The sequence below is a fragment of the Neopsephotus bourkii genome, unplaced genomic scaffold, assembly GCF_033783945.1.
Source record: "Neopsephotus bourkii isolate Nb327-2 ecotype Australia unplaced genomic scaffold, CSIRO-AGI_Nbou_v1 NB_1423, whole genome shotgun sequence".
Lineage (NCBI taxonomy): Eukaryota > Metazoa > Chordata > Aves > Psittaciformes > Psittacidae > Neopsephotus > Neopsephotus bourkii.
In genome coordinates, this window is record NW_026901900.1 from 654,890 (window position 1) to 675,682 (window position 20,793).

The following is a 20,793-nucleotide window of genomic DNA, read 5'->3' on the forward strand; positions in this document are numbered from 1 at the left end:
TGAATTTTAGCATTCCTACAGTATTATCACTTGCATATTCTCTCTAATGCTTATTCAAACTGCAGTAACTGCCAGGGAATCAAAACCTTCTTTGCATGATTTACTGTCTGTGCATTTATGTGATGTTCAATACCACATATTAATTTAATACTACCCTAAGTTTGTATTGATTAGAATCTTCAGACAGAAGCCTGATTCCATAGCCCCTCTGCTTTGAAGAAAATGTGTTCCTCCTATCATGCACTGCTTGTGAATTAACTCATATGAAACCCACCATCTTCCAGAGTAAGGTTTTTATGACAGGATGGGTGGAAAGGTTGAAAATTATCCTTTATTTTCACTCCTGTAGTCAAACTCAAATTATACTTGTATATAAAAAATATCTCTGACCTTTCTGGAGCCCTGTTTTCTTGCTCTGCTATGGAAACCACCAAGACTAGGTTTTCTGCAAAGCATGAGACAATGTCTGTGTTCTGTTTCAGAAGAGGAAAAGATATCTATCTACAAGAACTTATAGAGCAGTTTTCAACAGATACAACCTTATTCATTGCTGATAAGGAGTGGAACAGGCAAGGATACATATAGTTTCAGTACCTGTCACCAGCTTTCCTCACCAGTTGTCAGAGAAGTCTGGAAAAAGATGGGCATCATGAGTTTCCCTTTCTTTGTAAAAAACCAAGCTTTGAGGGATTCCTACAGATTCTGAGGTGGCTGTTTGCAGCAAATTCACAGATAGCTGCTAAAGGCATCAAACTGAGCAAAACACTTGACTGATGAGAAAGAATACAAAATGGCACCTGTTGGATGTGTTCTCTGCATGTATCTTGTACTTATCTGCTTGCCTTTTGCGCTTAAGATAGCTGTCTCTGAAGTGCTAAAAGAGGCAGAAGCATGACTCAAACACCATGTTAATTGAATTTTGACTGTAGAATCACCATAATTTTCCTGGTGGAAAAGCAGATGAAACAGCCCCCACTTTATTTTCACGTTTTGGTCTGCATTGGTTTAAACTGAGCAAAGGTGATACCAGGCACCTCTGATGCCGCAGGGATCTGAACATTCTTGAGAGAATATTGACAAACCCCTACAAATGTTGTTACTGCAAAAAATAAGCTGATTTTATGCCTACCAAGCTGCTACTACTAGTAGCCTTTGCAATATTGTTTCAATTTAAGTAGATAGAAAATGAGTCAGCTGATATGTTAGTTACATTGAGTTTGCCAGACTGCTCTGAGAATAGCAACTGGTAAATTCTGGGGTGGGCAGTTGAATAAATACTATAATCTTAATAAATAAATAAAAATACATCTTCACCTTCTTTGTAAGTTGGACCCCTATTTATCGGCTGCCTGTCAATCTGTATTCTATAATGACTTTATTTATTGCAGCTATTGTTCAAAACTGTACAGTTCCTTTGGAGAAATGTACTGCTTTAACTTTGTACCTATTCTCTTCCTCTGCCCTGCTGTGATGCTTTTATCATGATATTTGTCATATGCTGGCAACCACAATCTTGTGCTCCCAAGAATAGCCTCATAGAAAGGCTAAGATGAATCTTCAGATGGCTCCTTAAATTTATTCCTTCCTCTCTTGTTATTGTTAGTAAAGCAATAAGCTTCTTTTTTTTTTTCTTTTTTTTTTTTTTTTCTGTGATGCTTCCTTCTTCAATCCTGTTTTCAAGGATGAAGACAGAGTTGGAGAAAGCTTTGCAGGGTGTCAGCTTTTTAACACTGAATAATCTACTGCTGTGCATGCTAATAGATGGTGCTAGGTTTGATTAACTAATATTGCAAATGAATATCTAAGTAAATTACTTTTGCAGATTGTTTCCAATGATTCTTTCTCTTTTATCGCCTCATTGAATAGTTTCATCATGATAGCTGCTGAGGATGATAAGAGTTCATATAAAACTTTGAAGTATATATTTCATAGTAAATACATCTGGTATCATCTTATGCAAGAAAACCCTCATGCTCACACACATCTTTAAAGATGCATATTCATAGTTTCAAGATAATTTTTTCAGAAGTTTCAAATTCATATAGAAATGCAACTTCCATTCATGGCAAGTTCATGGCTGGTTTTAAAAGACACTCAGGTACTTACGTAACTGGGTATGCCTGTAAAGGGTTTTCAAACATTCCAAAGACAGACAGACACATTTTAACTGCAAACACCTGATTGGCCTAACATGTCTTTGAAAAATCCTACATGTTTTTAGAGCTAATACAAGATTTGGACTAAAATTGTAAGACTTTTTATCTTCTCTTTTTCTTTCTTACATCAAAGTAAAATATTCTCCTTCAAACCACAGTATCATGTCATGTACTTATGCAAATACTTCTACACCCACATTCCACATAACAGAAAATCCACCATTCTTTCTCAAGAAGTCATAATCAATAGGGCTTAACCTACACCCTGCACTTCTTGTTCATAGATCACTACACACTTAAATATTTGTATTTTCAGTATTTTAACATTTCTTAGATGCTTGCCTTTAAAATATAAACTTCACATGCCATCCATGGCCCATGTCCCCTTGCCTCAGCTGAATAAACCTGTGTCTGAACAGACAGACTTGGGTATTTGCTGTCAATCCACTACACTGCTGCTAAGGCTCAACACATCAGTTGTCATATTATCCTGTCTCTGAAAACTTACATTAGCTTTTCTATGTGTTCCTGAATCACGTTGATTTCCAAGTCTTCACCCTTAAGTACTTCATATCATTTCCCTCAAATACATCGTTTTGTTTTCTTTTCTTTCTTCTCAAATGTTCTTCCTCTAACTTCTCTCAGTTCCTTTATCACTTATCACCTTCTGCTCTCTTGCCCTGACACAGGCGCCATGGTTGTCTGCCAATACACTGTTCATTCATTTTTTTCTTCTTTTAAACCCCTCCTTAAAACTCATCTTCTTGCCTTCTAGCATATAATCATCTGACAGCAATTTTATCAGGAGGGGGCAGAGGCTACATGGGTGCCCCTTCCACCCACTCACATATGCAGATTCAAATAATTCATTCTGAAGCCCCACAGACATTTTTAAATAGCAGCCAGTGACCTCTGCTTCCTTCCATATCACTTTGCAGAACAGGGCACTGCAGGTGAGAGCAGGTAAGAAAGGAAGCATGCCAGCTGTATTGCCTTTGAGTAGGAGAAACAGGACATACACATTTCAGTTCCACTTACCGGTTCCTATTGCTAGAAATCCAATCTGAGATTAAAGTTGCAGCCTGCTGGTGACAGTGTTTGTTACCGAAGCTACAGGCCAACATGATGACTTCTCGACGCAACTCTCTGTCCAAATTAAAGAAAGCCACAAGCCTGCATTAGTGAATGTGTTTGTTTACAAAAAGCAATTTTTGTTACAGTGGCAACAACTGATAGTTGGGCTCAGAGATAATCCAGCTACACAAATTTTAGTGTCAATTTAATGCCTACAGCCGCTGCAACAACTAAAGAAAGGTTGTGAACCAAAACCAATCCCCATTTACACTTATGCATTCTTTCTGACCTCCGTGGTCACAAATCCAAGTTCTTAAACATCCAGTTCAGTCAGATATTAAATTAAGGCTTAGGAAATCATGTTCTCCAAACTCAAGAAAAATTAATTCATCTCACAGCATGTTGCTGCTCTCCCTCTAACCCAGAAAGGAAAAACAGACAATAGAGCTAGGAAAGTATGACATGCTGAAGATGACACCAAAATTTAAGAAAGCGCATTACTACAACTACATCCCACAAAAATATATATAAAAAAACACCAATAAAGAAAGAAATATAACAGTACTCATGTTGGTATGATGCTTGAACAAGCGATTTGTTCAAATTATTTGTTGGCCATCCAAGCTTGAGATACATTGATGCAACTTGTCTTAATATATACTCCTAAGGGAAGAAAGAAAAACATATTTGATGATAATTTTATTCCTTATTTGAAATTGAAATACTACTGACTATTGAAGTTTTGGTTGGTTTTCTTTTTTTGTCAACCTCAATGTCTGATTTTCCAAAGATTTTCATTTGCATTTAGCAAAGCAACATGTCTGCCTGTAATCCTTTCATTGCTATAGAGAGAAGTAATCTGTAGAACAGCTATTTGATTAGATGCCTCGTATAAGACAATTTATTGTTACAAACCACATCAATTTAAAAGTTTATTACACGCTATTTTGAACTCAAAATACACAACCGAAAATTTGCAAGAGTATCAATAGCTTAATTTCTGCTCTATAGCCAATCTCAACTACAATGCGCATGTACACTTTTTAAAGAATATTGGTTTAATAGCCATAGCAAAAACATTGCGGAAGTACATTCAATTAGCTTCAGAATACAGAACAATGTGCCTGCAAAGAAGCTTTGTATGTTTAATGACACCATGCTTTAAGTTAAGGTTTTTGGTGTGCTTAAAGAACAAAAAAAAAAAAAAAAAAAGCCCAAGTTCCATTTTAGTTACTCTTACTTTTTACACAGGAGACATATTTACATATTCTGAGAAGCTGTGAAGAAAGAAAGTCATTGTATTCAGGGTAATCTTTTGTCGACTGGAAAAAGATATCTGAGATATGAAGACCCACACAGGATAGCATATATTTTATTACTGTGGGTGCACGTGCATGTATATATGATGCCAACACAAAAGTAAATTCATAGTGCAGCTTTCTCTACCAGATATGTTATTCTGTGACTAAAAGGACTTTTTATTTCCTCTGCTATCACCTTTGCTTGCAAAACTCTCATCAGTAGTGATAAACCACAACACAGCCATGAATTTTACTGGTATTATTTATTAAAACTGTGTTTTCTTTAGAGAGCCGTGTTTAAAAGTGATACAGAAATGGCAGGCTCATAAGAATTTTTCTGTACCGCCAACAACAGACTAAACATGCAAATTATTTCAACATCATTTTATATTAAGGCTCTGGTTTGCATGTAGGCCTACACTGTAGGTTCATAAAGAATTTCAATGTGTCTTTATTAATCTGTAGCATTTGTTCTACAAAATTTCTTTTCCATGTCAGCAGGTAGCTCTATGTATGTGTGTGCATGTATATATATACTTGTATGTACTTCTATATGCATATACATACATGCAGCCAGCTCTAGCTTCCTGTTGTCTTGAGCATGTGTGTCTGTGCGTGCACAGACTGAAAGCAAACCCATGTTTAAGTAAAAAGCACCTTTACGCATTTCAGGCTTTAGAGAGTTTCTCCATTTGAAGGCTTTACAAAATTACATAAAATTACAGTACGTTGTCCTTCGAAAATACATAAAATACATAAAATTCCTAATGAATTAAAAGTCCAAGAGTTCATAAGTGTCACTGGCTGCAATCAGGTCCTGTGAACTTCATAAAACATGCTTCAGTGTAGTTTCAGGTAAACTGTTAAAATGTTTGTCATGTTTATCTTAATTATGTACTGCTAGCTGTTACTGGTCCCTTCAGACCCAATTATGAATGGGCTTTTGATTCAATGGAGATCTAATCCTTGTTAATTAAGGTAACTGCATTGAATTCACCACGGCTTTTTGGATTAAATAATGACTACAAATCTTCACTTCAGTTGCATGCATCCTGTTGAGTTGTGTTTGCATTTAGTTTCCTTGCTGAGCTTGGGCATCAACCTAAATATCGCTGTGGGGCTCCTCAACAGAGAAAATCTGGAAACAGATTACTTTGCCTCTTTTAAGTGAAATACTTTTCTTGACATAATATTTTATAGGATAGATAATTACCTTTCCTTCTGCTAATAATATATATGCCTCAAACAACAGTTACCAGTATTCAAATGCAAATGAACCAAAGCCTGACAATTGCTATGTTTAAATAAAGAATAATTAAGAAGAAAGCTAATATCCCTAGGTCATTTACAGTATATGACTGGGAATAGTTTAACTTGAAGGAAGGAAGGAAAGGAAGGGAGGGAGGGGAATGGAAGGGGAGGGAGGAAGGGAGGGAGGGAGGAAAGAAGGTAGGTTGTATCTCTTACATTGAAGATGTTGTAGTTTTCTGCTCGGTCCAGCAATTTATCTAGAGGATAAAGAGCTCGGCTGGCAGCATGCCAAGGCAAAAAATCCTTCTCCTCTGAAAAGTATCTTATAATCTCCAAAGGGATATTCTGAGGCAAATAACCAGCTCTGCACAATAAAAGATATTAGTGTTAAATTGATTTTGCAGAAGATACCCAATGAGGCAAAAAATACTTTTTTTTTTTTCAAAAGAAATGAAAAGGCAGAAAAACATTATAAACTTATTACACTAAAATGACATAAAAGACAACTTTACAAAAACCAGCAACTCACAGTAACTCCCAACATGTGCAAGCACACTTATGGATGAAGGAAGGCATGAACACACATGAAGGAAAACTAGACAAGCTATCCCTACTTTATATGGAATCCTGTGGCTATGAAAGACATGAACAATGAAGTAACTGACTTTAAGCAAAAAGCAAAAGGAAGATGTCTGCTGATTTATAGGATACAAAGATGTCTGTATAATATCAATGACCCAAAACATTTTGCTTCAGAGGACATTTCTACTGGCCATAGGCAATTGGGAAGAACTAGTGGAAAGGAAGCATCTTCAGTTTCAGTTATCCTCCCCTCTTTTTTCTCTCCTTTGGAGCTACCTTAAGCCACTTTGAAATTATTTATCCAGTGACATCACTTTGACTAAGGATGTTTCAGCTCTTTCCACATTAACTATGTTTTTTCAGGTGTTTATAAATCAATCAGCATTTTGTCCCATTTTTTTACAGTCATTAAAGACCAAAGAGAAGGTTACTCCATTTTACAGGGCTTTCTTATTTCTGAAGAAGCAGAGTATCATTAGGATGAGTTCTAGGTCTTAATAGTTTGTAAAGATGTGTAACCAAAATTACAGAGCTAGAAGCAAGCAGGATTGACTGCAGTTAAAAGTCTTGGAGATAACATTAGCGAAGAGGTAAACTAGCTTGAAGTTGCATATGTGTAATTAGTTCCTAATGGGATTTGTGATTATTGTTAGTGATAATTTGATTGACATGAGAAAGCGTGGAATATGGAACAAGAGGAATAGCTCTGGGTAACATGCTGCTTAAGGAATAAACAGAAGGATGTTTATTATAGCTGCACTAATGGACATTTAGGAATATGCTTCCAAAATTAAATCTCTCTATGCTAAGTGCAAAAAGGAAATCATCACTGCAAACCAAACAGATTATTTCTTTTTAAGCTTAGCTTCCCCATAAAGACATGTAAGAAGTGACTCAGAGAGATGTATCTCTCATTCGTGAGCTCTTGGTTTTCCTAATCATTTTCAAAATCATGATACTTAGCTGATGATACTCATCCTGTTCACAACAGGAACTGTTACTCTCATCAGTCACTGCTTTTAACTTCCAAATTCATCAGCCCGTTCAATTATGCCTTCCTCTCCTCCTGTCCCCCACTTTTACTGTTGTTTCCTTAACGGTCTATTCCTTTTCACAAAAACAGATTGTAGGTAAGTTCGAATCAGTCCCAAGAGCAGGGATAGGGATAAGGAAAGGTCCTTGAGAATGACATTATTATATAAATGGCAACAAATTCATCACTTTAGATCAGGGAAAGTGGTTACAGGTGCTACGATCAATGATAAACTCTGCCAGCACATGTTAATACTTTCAAGTACAGCTGCTAGGTTGGACTTCTGAGGGAACTTGAGCAGAGACATATCTAAAATCCTCTTACAGTGGCAGTTAAGATAGGAGCACTTCCCCAGAGAAAACAGAAGTGTTTCAGCAACTGTGCCACGGCAGGATGTTCTTTATATTCTACACTATTTTGTTGTACGGATGCCTACAGAAAACCATGATCATCCTATTCTTTCACCCTCAGCCACTAAGCCATGTTTATGAAGTTCTTATTCCAAATACACTGCACTCCCAGAGTATTTGCCATTTTATTCTGTCATTCTATCAAGATAAGTACATTCATTGGTTTACATCTTTGTGTAAAATGTGGTATATATGCCACAAATATTAAATTTATATCACAGCTTAAAAAGCTGTATTTTCATTCACAAAGAAAAGGCAAGAATTTGGTAAGGTTGCTAATTTTTGGCATTCATATTTTGGAAAATAGGATATAAGGAGAAGCTCTGCCCCTAAACCATAAAAGAGATAAACCAGAAACTGTAAAATGGATTTTAAAGTCCTAGAATCTAGATCACAGGTCTAGGACCTGTGTGACTTGTCCTAGGAGTCACCATGACTATCATGACAATCGGGTTAGCAGAAGACAAAAAATAGCCAAAGCACCATGACTGTGGTGAGCTATGCACTAGTATCCTGCATCTTCACGAAGCACAGTGTTTGGTTTCTTAAGCTTTGTATTTTACTACAATCATATTCTTTAACTTTACATTAAAAGTTTGACCAGCATTAAGAGTAGTTTCAAGACTTCTCTTTCCTAGGGGATACTGCATCCAGCAAGATGTACTGTCTCTTGAACAGTGGCAAACTCTCTCATCAGCCAAAGGGTGCTGGTACACTTCTAGAATTGTCCTTCATCAGGAGAACCTTTCAAAGATGGTTACACAGGATCTAGCCAGAAAATCAAAGGAGGAAGGTATGGTCAAAGACTCAGAACTGTCACAGGACTTGTGACAAACACACCTCCAGCTGGCTGACAACTGCTAAATGAAATCACTTGTGTCATTTATGGAGCAGGAAAGGACCAAGATGAGAAAAGAAGACAGAACACAGAATGAGTCTGTTCTGCGTATCTCTCTGAGCAATGGCCGAATACCACAGACCCACAGAAATGTTCAACAGAACAGAAATCTTTAACAGTTACTACTACAAAAATAATAAAAGTCACAGTAGCAACATTCCCATCAAAGGAAAAAATGTAAAATAATTTCTCTGTCTGGAAATATTTACTCAAAGGCACTACAGAGTATAACATTAGTTAAGTATATACTCTACACATGCAGCTTGATTTATCACTCTCTCTTCCAACAATGTCACTGGAAGGTCAGTGGCATAAATCCTTATTTTTCTTGTGTCTTTTTAGCTATCAATCATTTCTATCCTTAAAGTCCATCAAAATTACTATCAGATATTGCCTGCCAAAGTCCAAATACACAAGAGCCAGGGCTGAGACAAGGTTCTATTCCAGCTTACCCATCTCAGAGGAAAATTGAAATATTTTCTGTCACTCAGGCAATAACTGATTATGGACTATATTGAAAACAGATAACAAACATAAACACGGCAGAAATACTGTGATGTCCAGTCTTATGTCTGGTCTGAAAAGGGTTTCTTCAGCTATATCTCCAGTACCCACATGAGAATCTCAGCAAGCACGTACCTACAACTGAAAAAATTCTGCAAAGGAGTCTGGGATAGCCTTGGCGAGTATCTTAACAGATAAAATAGTCAAATCAAGCGGTGTCAATTCATAAACAGTGGACAGATGCATATTGATGTTCAGGCTAAGTACTTCTCAAGTGCAGGTTAAGAAATTTACAAAACTTCACCTACAGCATCTGGATTGAAAACGCTGGAAGCTAACTTAAGAGCACATCTAATCCCTCTCCTACCCAAAGCAGATTCATAACAATGCCATTCCTAGCAAACAAATTTGTCCAGTTTTGTTTATATAGGCCTCTAGCAATGGGTATCCAATGAGCACTAAAATTTCAATACTCCTCTTCCTAGAGGCATAATATTAAGAACATTGTAAGTCTGGTCTTTGTCCCTGTAAATATTCACAGAAGAGTACCAACAGACCAATTTAATGCCCTAAATGAACTGTTGTTTATGTAGCTTCAAGTATAAACTACAAAAAGCAGGAACCCTGTATCCTGTATTCTAGATTCTAGATTATTTACATCACTGGTCACACAGAAATAAGCCCAGACTTAAAAAGAGCCTCTACAAACCATCCCTAAGCCAGCATTCATCATACTGAGATACGACTACAAAAAGCAAAATTTAACCCAAAAGATCACATTGGAAAGACTTCACTGTTTTATCACTTTTTATATAATTGTCCTTACCCACCAATTTAAAAGCATGTCAATCACTCCACAGCCACCATTTCACATGAGAACTTTCGCATGTGCTAAAAACAAGACACCACATCAGATGCATCTTATCTGTGTTCCTAATTTCAAAGTTGCCTGCTGAACTGAACTGGAGAACAGGAGAACAGGAACACAGACTAGCAAAAAGATCTTTTTAGTTATTACATAGATTACTTCTAGACAAACATCTTGGTGTAGAAGGTATTTATGTCATAGAATCAAGGAATCATAGAATAGTTAAGGTTGGAAAGGACCTAAAGATCATCTAATTCCAATCCCCCTAACATTGGCAGGGATACCTCACACTATACCATGTTGCCCAAGGCTTTGTCTAACCTGACCTTGAATACTGCCAGGGATGAAGCATTTACCACTTTGGGTAACATATGCCAGTGCCTCACCACCCTCACAGTAAGGAACTTCCTCCTTATATCTAACCTGAATTTCCCCTGTTTAAGTTTAAACTCATTACCCCTTGTCCTATCACTACAGTCCCTGATGAAGAGTCTCTGGCATCCCTATAGGCCCCTTTCAGATATTGGAAGGCTGCTATGAGGTCTCCATGCAGCCTTCTCTTCTCCAGGCTGAACAGCCCCAACTTTCCCAGTCTATCTTCATACGGGAGGTGCTCCAGCCTCCTGATCATCCCCGTGGCCCTCCTCTGGACTTTTTCCAACAGTTCCATGTCCTTTTTATGTTGAGGACACCAGAACTGCACACAATACTCCAGGTGAGGTCTCACAAGAGCAGAGTAGAGGGGCAGGATCACCTCCTTTGACCTGCTGGTCACACTCCTTTTGATGCAGCCCAGGATATGGTTGGATTTCTGGGCTGCAAGCACACACTGAAGCTGGCTCGTGTTCATTTTCTCATCGACCAGCACCCCCAAGTCCGTCTCCACAGGGCTGCTCTGAATCTCTTCTCTGCCCAACCTGTAGCTGTGCCTGGGATTGCTCCAACCCAGGTGTAGGACCTTGCACTTGTCATGGGTAAACTTCATGAGGTTGGCATCAGCCCACCTCACAAGCGTGTCAAGGTCCCTCTGAATGGCATTCCTTCCCTCCAGCGTATCAACCGAACCACACAGCTTGGTGTCATCGGCAAACTTGCTGAGGGTGCACTCAATCCCACTGCCCATGTCACCCACAAGGATGTTGAACAAGACCGGTCTCAACACTGATCCCTGAGGGACACCACTTGTTACTGGTCTCCAGCCGAACATTGGACCTTTGACCACAACTCTTTGTGCGTGGCCATCCAGACAATTCTTTGTCCACCGAGTGGTCCATCCATCAAATTGATGTCTCTCCAGTTTAGAGACAAGGATGTCATGCAGGACAGTGTTGAACGCTTTACACAAGTCCAGGCAGATGATGTCAAGTGCCTTGCCCCACCCATCAGTTCTGTAGCCCCATTATAGAAGGTCACTAAATTGGTCAGGCAGGATTTCCCCTTTAGTGAAGCCATGCTGGCTGTCACCAAGCACCTTGTTGATTTTCATCTGCCTTAGCATACTTTCCAGGAGAACCTGCTCCATGATCCTGCCAGGCACAAAGGTGAGACTGACTGGTCTGTAGTCTCCCGTGTCATTTTCCTCTTCTGGATAATGGAGGTTAAATTTCCCTTTTGCCATCATCAGGAACTTCACCTGCCATGATTTTTCAAATGTGATGGACAGTGGCTTAGCAACTTTATTGACCAGTTCCTTCAGGACACACAGATGGTCCCATGGACTTGTCCACATTCAGTTTCTTAAGATGATCTCGAGCCTGATTCTCTCCTACAGTGAGCCTAAGGTCTTCATTCTCCCAGTCCTTTCATTTGTCCTCCAAGACTTAGGTGGTGTAGTCAAAGCACTTGCTGGTGAAGACTGAGGCAAAGAAGTCACTGAGAACCTCAGTTTTCTCCAAATCGAGGGAAGCCAGTTATCCCATTTTCTTCCAGAGAGGGCCCACATTACCCCTAGTCTATCTTTTGATTACAATATACTTATAGAAGCCCTTCATGTTATCCTTGACATCTCTGGCCAGACTCAATTCTAACTGGGCCTTAGCTTTCCTGACCTGATCCCTAGCTTCCCAGATAATGTTCCTGTATTCCTCCCAGGGCACCTGCCCTCACTTCCACCTTCTATAAGCTTCCTTTTTCCTTTTCTCTAAAGATGCTGTTGATGAACTCTGGTGAAAAGTGATATCCCATTTTTACAACAAGGGCAGAGGTGGAAAAAGACCTTTCAAAAGTTAATGTCTATATTAAGCGGCTTATGACATTATATAATATCATAGGCACCAACCCTCAGCAAGGTGCTATTCTGCTTACACTGAAGTAATTGTTAGGATGGCCATGGCTACAGAGAAAAGAAGCAACAAAAAGAAAAAGAAAGTACTGAACGTGATACTGAAATGTCCCTCACAAAGTGTTCCCACCAAAAATCTCATGGCAATCAAAAATAATCTTTACATTACATGAGCTTTTAATGAATCAGATAAAAGCAGGAGATCTAGATTATATTATGAAACATCAACGTGCATTCAGCTGCATTCTAACCTTGATTTGTTCTTTACACTGAGCTGCTGAACTTATGGACAGATCCCAGCACATTCATTTTCCCCTTAGGGACAAAGTACCAAATGGTAGTGTAATTGCCAAGGGAAAATTATTACTCTGTTCTGAATTATTTCTATCATAAATCCAGCACCAGTCAAACAGACTCTGTCACAAAACCGACAGGGTTGCCGTACAGTGATGAGAGTCCCACATACAAGGGCACCATAAATCCCCTAGTCCCACCACCCAACAAAGTCATTAGAAGTCATGTGTTTAAATCAAAATTAGAAAATCCAAGCTGGCAGCAAACTGGTTTGCAATGTTGAAACAATGAAAATGAGGTGATTTACTTGCTGCTGGTTTAAAACTCACTCTCATCATCTGGTTCTTATGAAATATGTAAAACCTGACTAGCTTTTTTGTCTGGATAATTATGAAGGGGGAAAACACAGCTCTTCAGAACACAGATGTGTGACTCAGATCAACTTCAGATTTGTTTCTGTGTATGTGCAATATATGAATAACTAGACTTCAATCATTAACCCATAAAGGGACAATTTAAAATAAGTTCAGATACTTACTCATTGATTCTTTACTGTGTGGGGGGTTAGGCACTGGAATGGGTTGCCCAGGGAAGTTGTGAATCTCCATCCCTGGCGGTGTTCAAGGCCAGGTTGGACGAAGCCTTGGGTTACATGGCTTAGTGTGAGGTGTCCCTGTCTGTAGCAGGGGGTTGGAACTACATGATCTTAAGGTCCTTTCCAACCCAAACTATTCTTTTCCTTTAAAATCAAGTATGTGGATTAGATTGAGCCACAGAGAAACTTGGTGCCAATAAACATTCACATTTAATTATATTTTGCATTTTCTAACCCTGTTCATTTTTGCTGGACCTACCAAGGACTGGTGACCCCACTGATATATTCAGGATATTCTTTCCCACAGTGCTTAAACAGCAGTTCTTTAACAGTTGAGTAAAAACAGGTATGTAAAACCCTCACACATAAAAAAAGCTTTGAGCAAGATGACCCATGCAACAGGGAAACTAACTCTTGTAGTCACAAATTTCACCTTCCCCTCCTGCAGGACTGGAAAGTCAAGATTAAAAATTTATGATGACTCACATTTATGTTCATTAAGGGAAGCTAGGAAAAGAAAGTTTTTTCATAGAAAACTAACAAGTAACCTGTAAAAAAAGGCCCTGTGATATCCAGCATCAAAGAATGATTTGCGTCACCTTCCATTCCCAGGGTTGGGCTGACTTAGGAGCAGGTAAGGACTCTGCTTTTCTAAAAGATCCAAACTGACATGATGGAGGCATTATGATTTGTACCAGCTCTGGACTTCCACATAAACAGGACAGGAATGCACATGTGCTCTTTCATAAATTCAACACCAAAATGTAGCTTACACACTCATTTTAAGTACTAAATTTAACCGGCATCCAATCTCTCCAACATCAAAGGATTCAGACAGTATTAGCGTTTTAGGTGCAGTCTGCTTATTATTATGTTTTCTTACATGCAAAATATTTGAGGACTCTTCAAGTGACATTCAACTGCACACAAGAGCATTTGAAGCATCCTACAAAGTACAGTTCAAATTTAATGTAATTATCAGAGCATCACATAGCTTAAATTATCTTGCAGTTTTAGAGTTGCCACATAAGCGAAGACTAATATTTGAATTAATCACCTTTGTTGAAAAAAAAACAAACCCAAACTTAAAACCTTCTGTGTTTGTAAAAATGCAACAAAAATCCCTCAAAACTGGAGTTCAGTATTTCTCTTTTCCTCTTTTCCCCTATATAAAAAAAAAACATATATATATAAAAGGAATTAAAAAATAGTAACGTAAGATGAAAAGGAATGGTCTTACTGCTGAAAATTAAGACTGCAGTAAGTTAGGTATGACATGGTTTTCATCATCACGAAACCTCAATTTTTGAGACATCACTCATACACTGAAATTAACTAAAGAAATTGGAAAGTATTTCCAGGGCTAAGAGATGTCAGTTTCAGATGACTCAATTATTAAAAGTGTTACTTATTTTATTTCTTGATTACCTTTTTGGAAAGGGTACAGTGAAACAGCCCTTCTATTAATTAAGTCGTCAAACAGGCAATGGTATCTATGAGAGCATGGTTGTGCAAATTAAAAAATGAGTTAGTTTACTATTATTATAGAATCATAGAATGGTTTGGGTCGGAAGGAACCTTAAATCATTTAGTTCCACTCCTCCTGCCACAAGCAGGGACACTTTCCACTAAACCAAGTTGCCCAAAGCCTCGTCCAGCCTGGCCTTCAAATACTGCCAGGGATGGGGCAGCCAAAGCTTCTCTGGGCAATCTGTTCCTGTGACTCACCTCCCTCCCACTAAAGAACTTCTTCCTAATACCTAATCTAAATCTACCCTCTTCCAGTTTAAAGTGACTACCCCTTGTCCTATCATTAGAAGCTCTTGTACTAAGTCCCTCTCCAGATTTCTTATAGGCCCCCTTCATGTACTAGAAGGCTGTTCTAAGGTCTCCCTGGAGCTTTCTCTTCTCCAAGCTAAACAAGCCCAACTCTTCAGCCTGTCTTCATAGGAGAGTGCTCCAGCCCTCTGATCAACTTTGTGGCCCTCCTTTGGACTCACTCCAACAGCTCCATGTCCTTGTTATGTTGCGGGCCTCAGAGCTGGACACAGTACTACATTTGGTGTCTCACAAGAGCAGAGCAGAGAGGCAGAATCACCTCTTTAGACCTGCTGGTCGTGTTCCTTTTGATGCAGTCCAGCATATGGACTTATTTCCGAGCTGAAGTGCACATTGCTGAGTCACGTTGAGCTTCCCAACATCAACACGAAAACATCCCAAAGTTTTATTCCTCGGGACTGCTCTCAACTCATTCTCCGCCCAACCTGTATTTGTGCTTGGGACTGCCCCGACCCAGGTGCAGGGCACAATACTTTTTCATCTCTCTCTTTTTTCCTGTTCTAATGTTTATAATTTGCATATCAGTCAGCCAAGTGAAATATGTGTTTTAAAGCTATAAACTTAATATGGAAAGCACAGAAAGCTGCTCTTGAAAATACAAAGAAAAGCTGAATTTTGTTTACCAGAATAACTATGGAATTGGGTATTATTTCTGTAAAAGCAATTCCCTATAAATATATTTATAATAAAAGATTCTCTGAAATTCTCACACACTCTCACCTATTTTCTTATCTCCATTTTACAGGAAGTATAACAAAAACAGCATTCCAAGTTTCTCTAGTCCCTGTGCAGACACTCAGCCTAACACAGTCCTTCCTGTCATTTATTGTTTGACTTCTGCGTAAGGGAAAACACACTTCTAGGTAAATAGAGAGGAGATAAACTAACACATTATCAAGTGAAACTGCTTTATAATGTCACCAACTGAAGACAAAAAAACTTCCAAAGTATACTTTGAATTCAAAAGTTCACCCTGGCAGTATGTTCTGGCAAGCAGGTGGAGCATACACCCACAAAGACTGGACCTTCTCTAGACCAACAATAATCTCTTGGCCAACGGCAATCAGATGAGCCCAAAAAGTTTCTGAGAATCAACTGTGCAGCCAGGTGAAAACAGTAGGCAAAGTAGTCAGTAGCCTGAAGGAGCAAACGTCTTTGTTAATGCTGATGAGGCATTAGCATTGTCCTTTCTAGCTAGAAAAGTTAGTTCTTGCTTTTTATTCATATATACTTGTTGATGTTGGGAAAAGAAAGGATGTCTAGAGCTGCACTGCAACATGGATACATCCATACCAAGGTGACTTCAGAGACCAGCTTGAACCATAACAGACCAAGACCATGGAGTGAAAAGACAATGTTCTAACTACCATTAGCTAGAAATAATTCTTTCACTCCCTTGAAACCAGAGTCATGTTTTCCTGACAGTTTATTCTGGTTCATCTAAGAACAGAGTTAGTGTAGTTTACAGGGAAAAAAAAAACACCAAACAAACAAAACCACAAGTACTGCTATAATAATCTAGAAGTATGCAAAATAATTGAAGCGTAGGCAAATTTTGTGGGGAGGTACATATAACAATATCACCCACTTCTACAGGATAGATGTATACTAGACCAAGACCTACCCCTCCACTAAACACTTTGCAGAGAACTCAGGTCTATCATTTCTCTTTTGTATGTGCCATTTTCTCCTACTTCTTCCCTGGCCCTGAGCAGGATGTCAGTCCAGGATGCTCTCACAGCACCAGCACTTCCCTGGAATGTGCTGTACAGTTTGCTTTATTGCTCTTTGCTACACAGCAGAATTAGATGCACATATAATACATATTGTGAAAGCAGAATTGACTTTTGTGTGCTTACTCTTAAGAATCGCTTTGATTCTTCCTGTACAAACCTATGCAAACGTTAGCTGAAATGTGTATCTCCACGTAAAGCAGGTATCAAGGCTTTGAGACATCACAGAACATATGGACTGTCACGCAGCATATGGAATGAATAATGGCTACATTAAAATATCTGTAGCTTTCTATTTTATCTTAAAAAAGTGCAGCTGCTCTGCCCCATTGAGCAAGCATTTATGCCAAAGGAAACAAAACAACTCTTATGGAAGCCATATCTAAACCAATTGCTGGTGAATCATCACCAAAATTTGCTTGACAGTGAAAGAGTTACTATGGCATCTGCTGAAATAATTTAGATGAGGCCTCATTTATTAAAATAGTAAGTCTATACCACTATTAATCAAGCATGATACAAACTATCGATCTAATACTCACTCCCTTAGGTGGTACTCAGAAGCACTAATTAAGGGAGCTGCTTAACATATCTATTGTTTGCCTCTGTGTTGAACTATCAGCAAATGTGATCAGAAGTAATAATGAAGGTTGGAGTTAAAATGCAGTTTATTCATTTAAATGGACCCTACATGATTGTTTACGGATACCCAAGCAAAACAAGGTCAACAACCCTGGATGTGGCTGTTGAAATTTTGAAACATTTTGAAGTACATTAATTGGGCTAGATGAGAACTTCTACCTTTGTCACCTATTTACTATCCAGCCCCAGAATTTTAAATGGGACTTCACTGACTTTTTCTGACATTACACTGAACAGGACTTTAAGTAATACAAACAAGTGTAACATGGACCCAATTAGCCCAGATATGCTGAAAGTTTTCAAATGCTACAGTAAATGAAATCTTAATCTCTGGAGAAGAAAAACAACAATGAAGATCACTTCAACTCCATCGTTTAGTTTTGTTAAGTTTCCAACAGCAACTTCAAAGAAAAGTCTTCCAATTTAGCAATAGTAACTCTGGATTTTATAAGGAACCTTATAAAGTAGAGGCTTAGTTACAAGATAACTCTAAGTTTCCAGAAATAATATAGGCTAATCATTTTGGGGGTGGCACTGCCTCAGGTAGCTGAATGGAAAAGATGACAGCAATACTCCACACCCAGGAATTAATTTAAGGAATAAGGAGAGGGTGGGCTTTGATTTGTTGGGTTCTTTTGTTTTGTTGTTGTTGTTTTCTTGGGTTAAAAAAAAATAAGATAAAACAAGAGTCCTAAAGATATGATGTTCCAGATCCCAAAGGCTAACTGGGTTAACTGGGACTTACATTTAAAGTGAATTTCTCTTTTGAAGTTGGTGAGAAGGTGATCTGGAGTAAGCATCGGCTTAGTTTAGTATTTTACTTCTGGAATCAAACTTGGAGTCAAATGCACCAGCTGTTAAAGATGCTGTCAAGGGAGAGGATCTAGATGTATATATTGAAATGTAGGTTGGCACTGACTTTTCCTTTACCTTCAGATTTTGGTTTTCTAGAGTCAGCAGAACTCAGCTTGAAAAGAAGCAAGCCAAGAAGAACTGATTAACGGCAGGAAAACAATCATCATAACTCATCATACATCTGCACCAGGTTCCTGATACCAGCCTAGTGAATGAAATTCTGAGAGAGAGGAACTCTCAGGAAGGCCATCTGCAGCAGAGAAGTCACTTAGCTCACAGATAATTCTGAGGGTATATTTTTTTGTCATTGCACATTTCTGACATAGCTCCATGTATTTGTAAAGTCTAAAGGGGCAGGCTTTTCTGGCCTAAAAAAAACTTCCTCTGAAGATTCTGAAGATTCTACAGCTCACTCTCCCCCTAAACTGTGAAAGGATATGGATAGCTCTCCAACATGGCCATCCATCCCTGAAGAACAATTATTTAACGACACTGCTTCATGCTTTCTCATGAATCCAGTTAAGAAAAAGCTTCTGATAAACATCAAAGAAACATCAAAGAAATGCTGCTAAGAAATATGCAGAAACTACTGTCAAGTTTTATCTTTGGCCTTTGTTAATGTGTAACCTGTGTAGTCTTGTACTATGTAGTCAGTGTAGTCTTGACATGCACTGTGCTGTCACTAGGCCTCTATGTTCCCTTTCCCACCTGAAAGGGAACCACCAGCAATATCTGAATATCCCGTAGCTCCACCACTATCTCTTCAACCACAGCACAGAAGACAAGGTATTAATGTATAGCAATACAGTTTGTCAGCATCAAAAAAACCCCACCAGGTTTCTGGAGCTACTGGCATGCAAACCAAGAACCTGCCACCTTAACAGGGTGAGCTGACTATGGTGCAGGCAGGACCAAAGAGGAATGAAACACGCATAGGGTTTCAAGAAACAAAACTGATAGATTCTTCCAGAACTGGAAATAACAGTAAATATTTTACATGACAGTAAAATAGGTATCCATAGTCAATTCTGATTCAACAGTGGTTAATGCTGAACACAAAGCAGATCTATTGATTTTACATAATATTGGATTAAGTTAAGCAGTTTAGTGAGGGGAAATGAATATTAAGATTTAGAGCCCAGCAAGGAAGAACTAGGGGTGATACAACACTCCTTATATTAGGAGGGTAATTTATCTTATGCTATGTGGTTAAATGGCTTTGAGAGGTTAGGTGCATCCTTCTCTCCATTAATTGTCAGTGCTCTGCAAGGTGACAAACTCAGATTTATGAGTCTACCTTTGGAATACCTAAGTAAATATCCCACCTAACCTACTTACTAACTGACCCCTTATAGTAAGGAAAGAGAAAGACAGGATAAGCTGACAACATTACTCACACTTTCAAGAAACAGCAGGATCTTTGTTACTTCCTGTGGCACTAGTTATTGGAGCTACCTGAACTGCCCTCTGCTCTAAGCTCAGAATAGAACCACAGTTTTATTTGTCTCTCTTGCTTTCTCAGTCAACATATATCATTTACTACAGTCAATGTATTTTCAAATTATACCGAAGTTTCACACAAAAAAACAACAAAGATAAAGGATCTTCAAGAAGAAGGAGAGAGTGCCAAGGTGCTCAAGAATTTGGGGCATGTATTTCCATAAGCTATGCTACTGCCAAGGATACAGATCTCCAGATCCTCAGGGTGTGCATGTGTACTACAGCTGAGAACAAAATTGTGCTTAAAAATCTGAAAAACAAACAAGCTTGCAAGAATTCAAACACAGTGGGGAAGATTTAGCTTTCTTTTATGGTTATTATTCAATTCAACTCTGCTTGATTAGTTTTAGGAACCAAAATACATCAAGAAGGAAGAAGAAGGAACATATTTCTATATAAAATGGGCAAAACCTTATGAAATTAAAGTTATAGAGCTCAAAATATTCCTTGGAGGAATCAATTCACTTATATTGTTTATTTTTGAGAGATCATTATGCTGGACAGTAAAAGGATAATAAACATTTTGGAGGAATGAAATCAAACACACCTTAAAAAAAAAATAATGTGCTCCAAAATCATTTATCTGAGCAATGTTTTCATCTTTCTCCAGATCTAAATATAACTACATTTCATTAAATATAACACCTGTACTTTTTCCACAAACAAAATCAGTTAGCAGTAAAACTACATAGAAACATCATATTAGGACATACCATGTTAGGACAGTGGAAAAACTGAGTGCCACTTCTTATGTGGAATGGCCATTACCTGTCTCAAGTCTGTTGCTCAATAACTAGGGAGTACTTCAAAAGTTACTAAGGGCAAGGTACGTTGAAGAAATACAGCCTCTTCAGTACCGTAAAAAGAACTGTTACAAATTCTTTCGAAAAGGACCAGCATGAATTTAAATAGTTATGTTTTCATTTTCACGTTACCTTATCTCTGAAAAGAATAGCTAGGGATTAAAATAAAAGTAT

The 20,793-nt window shown here is 38.3% G+C and overlaps 1 protein-coding gene across 1 annotated transcript in view; it reads right to left on the reverse strand.

The window, feature by feature from the left end:
- The window catches only part of TRHDE (thyrotropin releasing hormone degrading enzyme), a 215,131-nt gene that overhangs the window by 21,046 nt on the left and 173,292 nt on the right, over positions 1–20,793 (reverse strand). Inside the window, exons 13-15 of the mRNA XM_061367998.1 lie at positions 5,999–6,146; positions 3,796–3,893; positions 3,195–3,302 (exon numbers count right to left, since the gene is read on the reverse strand). Of these exons, the coding sequence (XP_061223982.1) occupies positions 3,195–3,302; positions 3,796–3,893; positions 5,999–6,146 (354 nt within the window). The remainder of the gene's footprint in view (positions 1–3,194; positions 3,303–3,795; positions 3,894–5,998; positions 6,147–20,793) is intronic.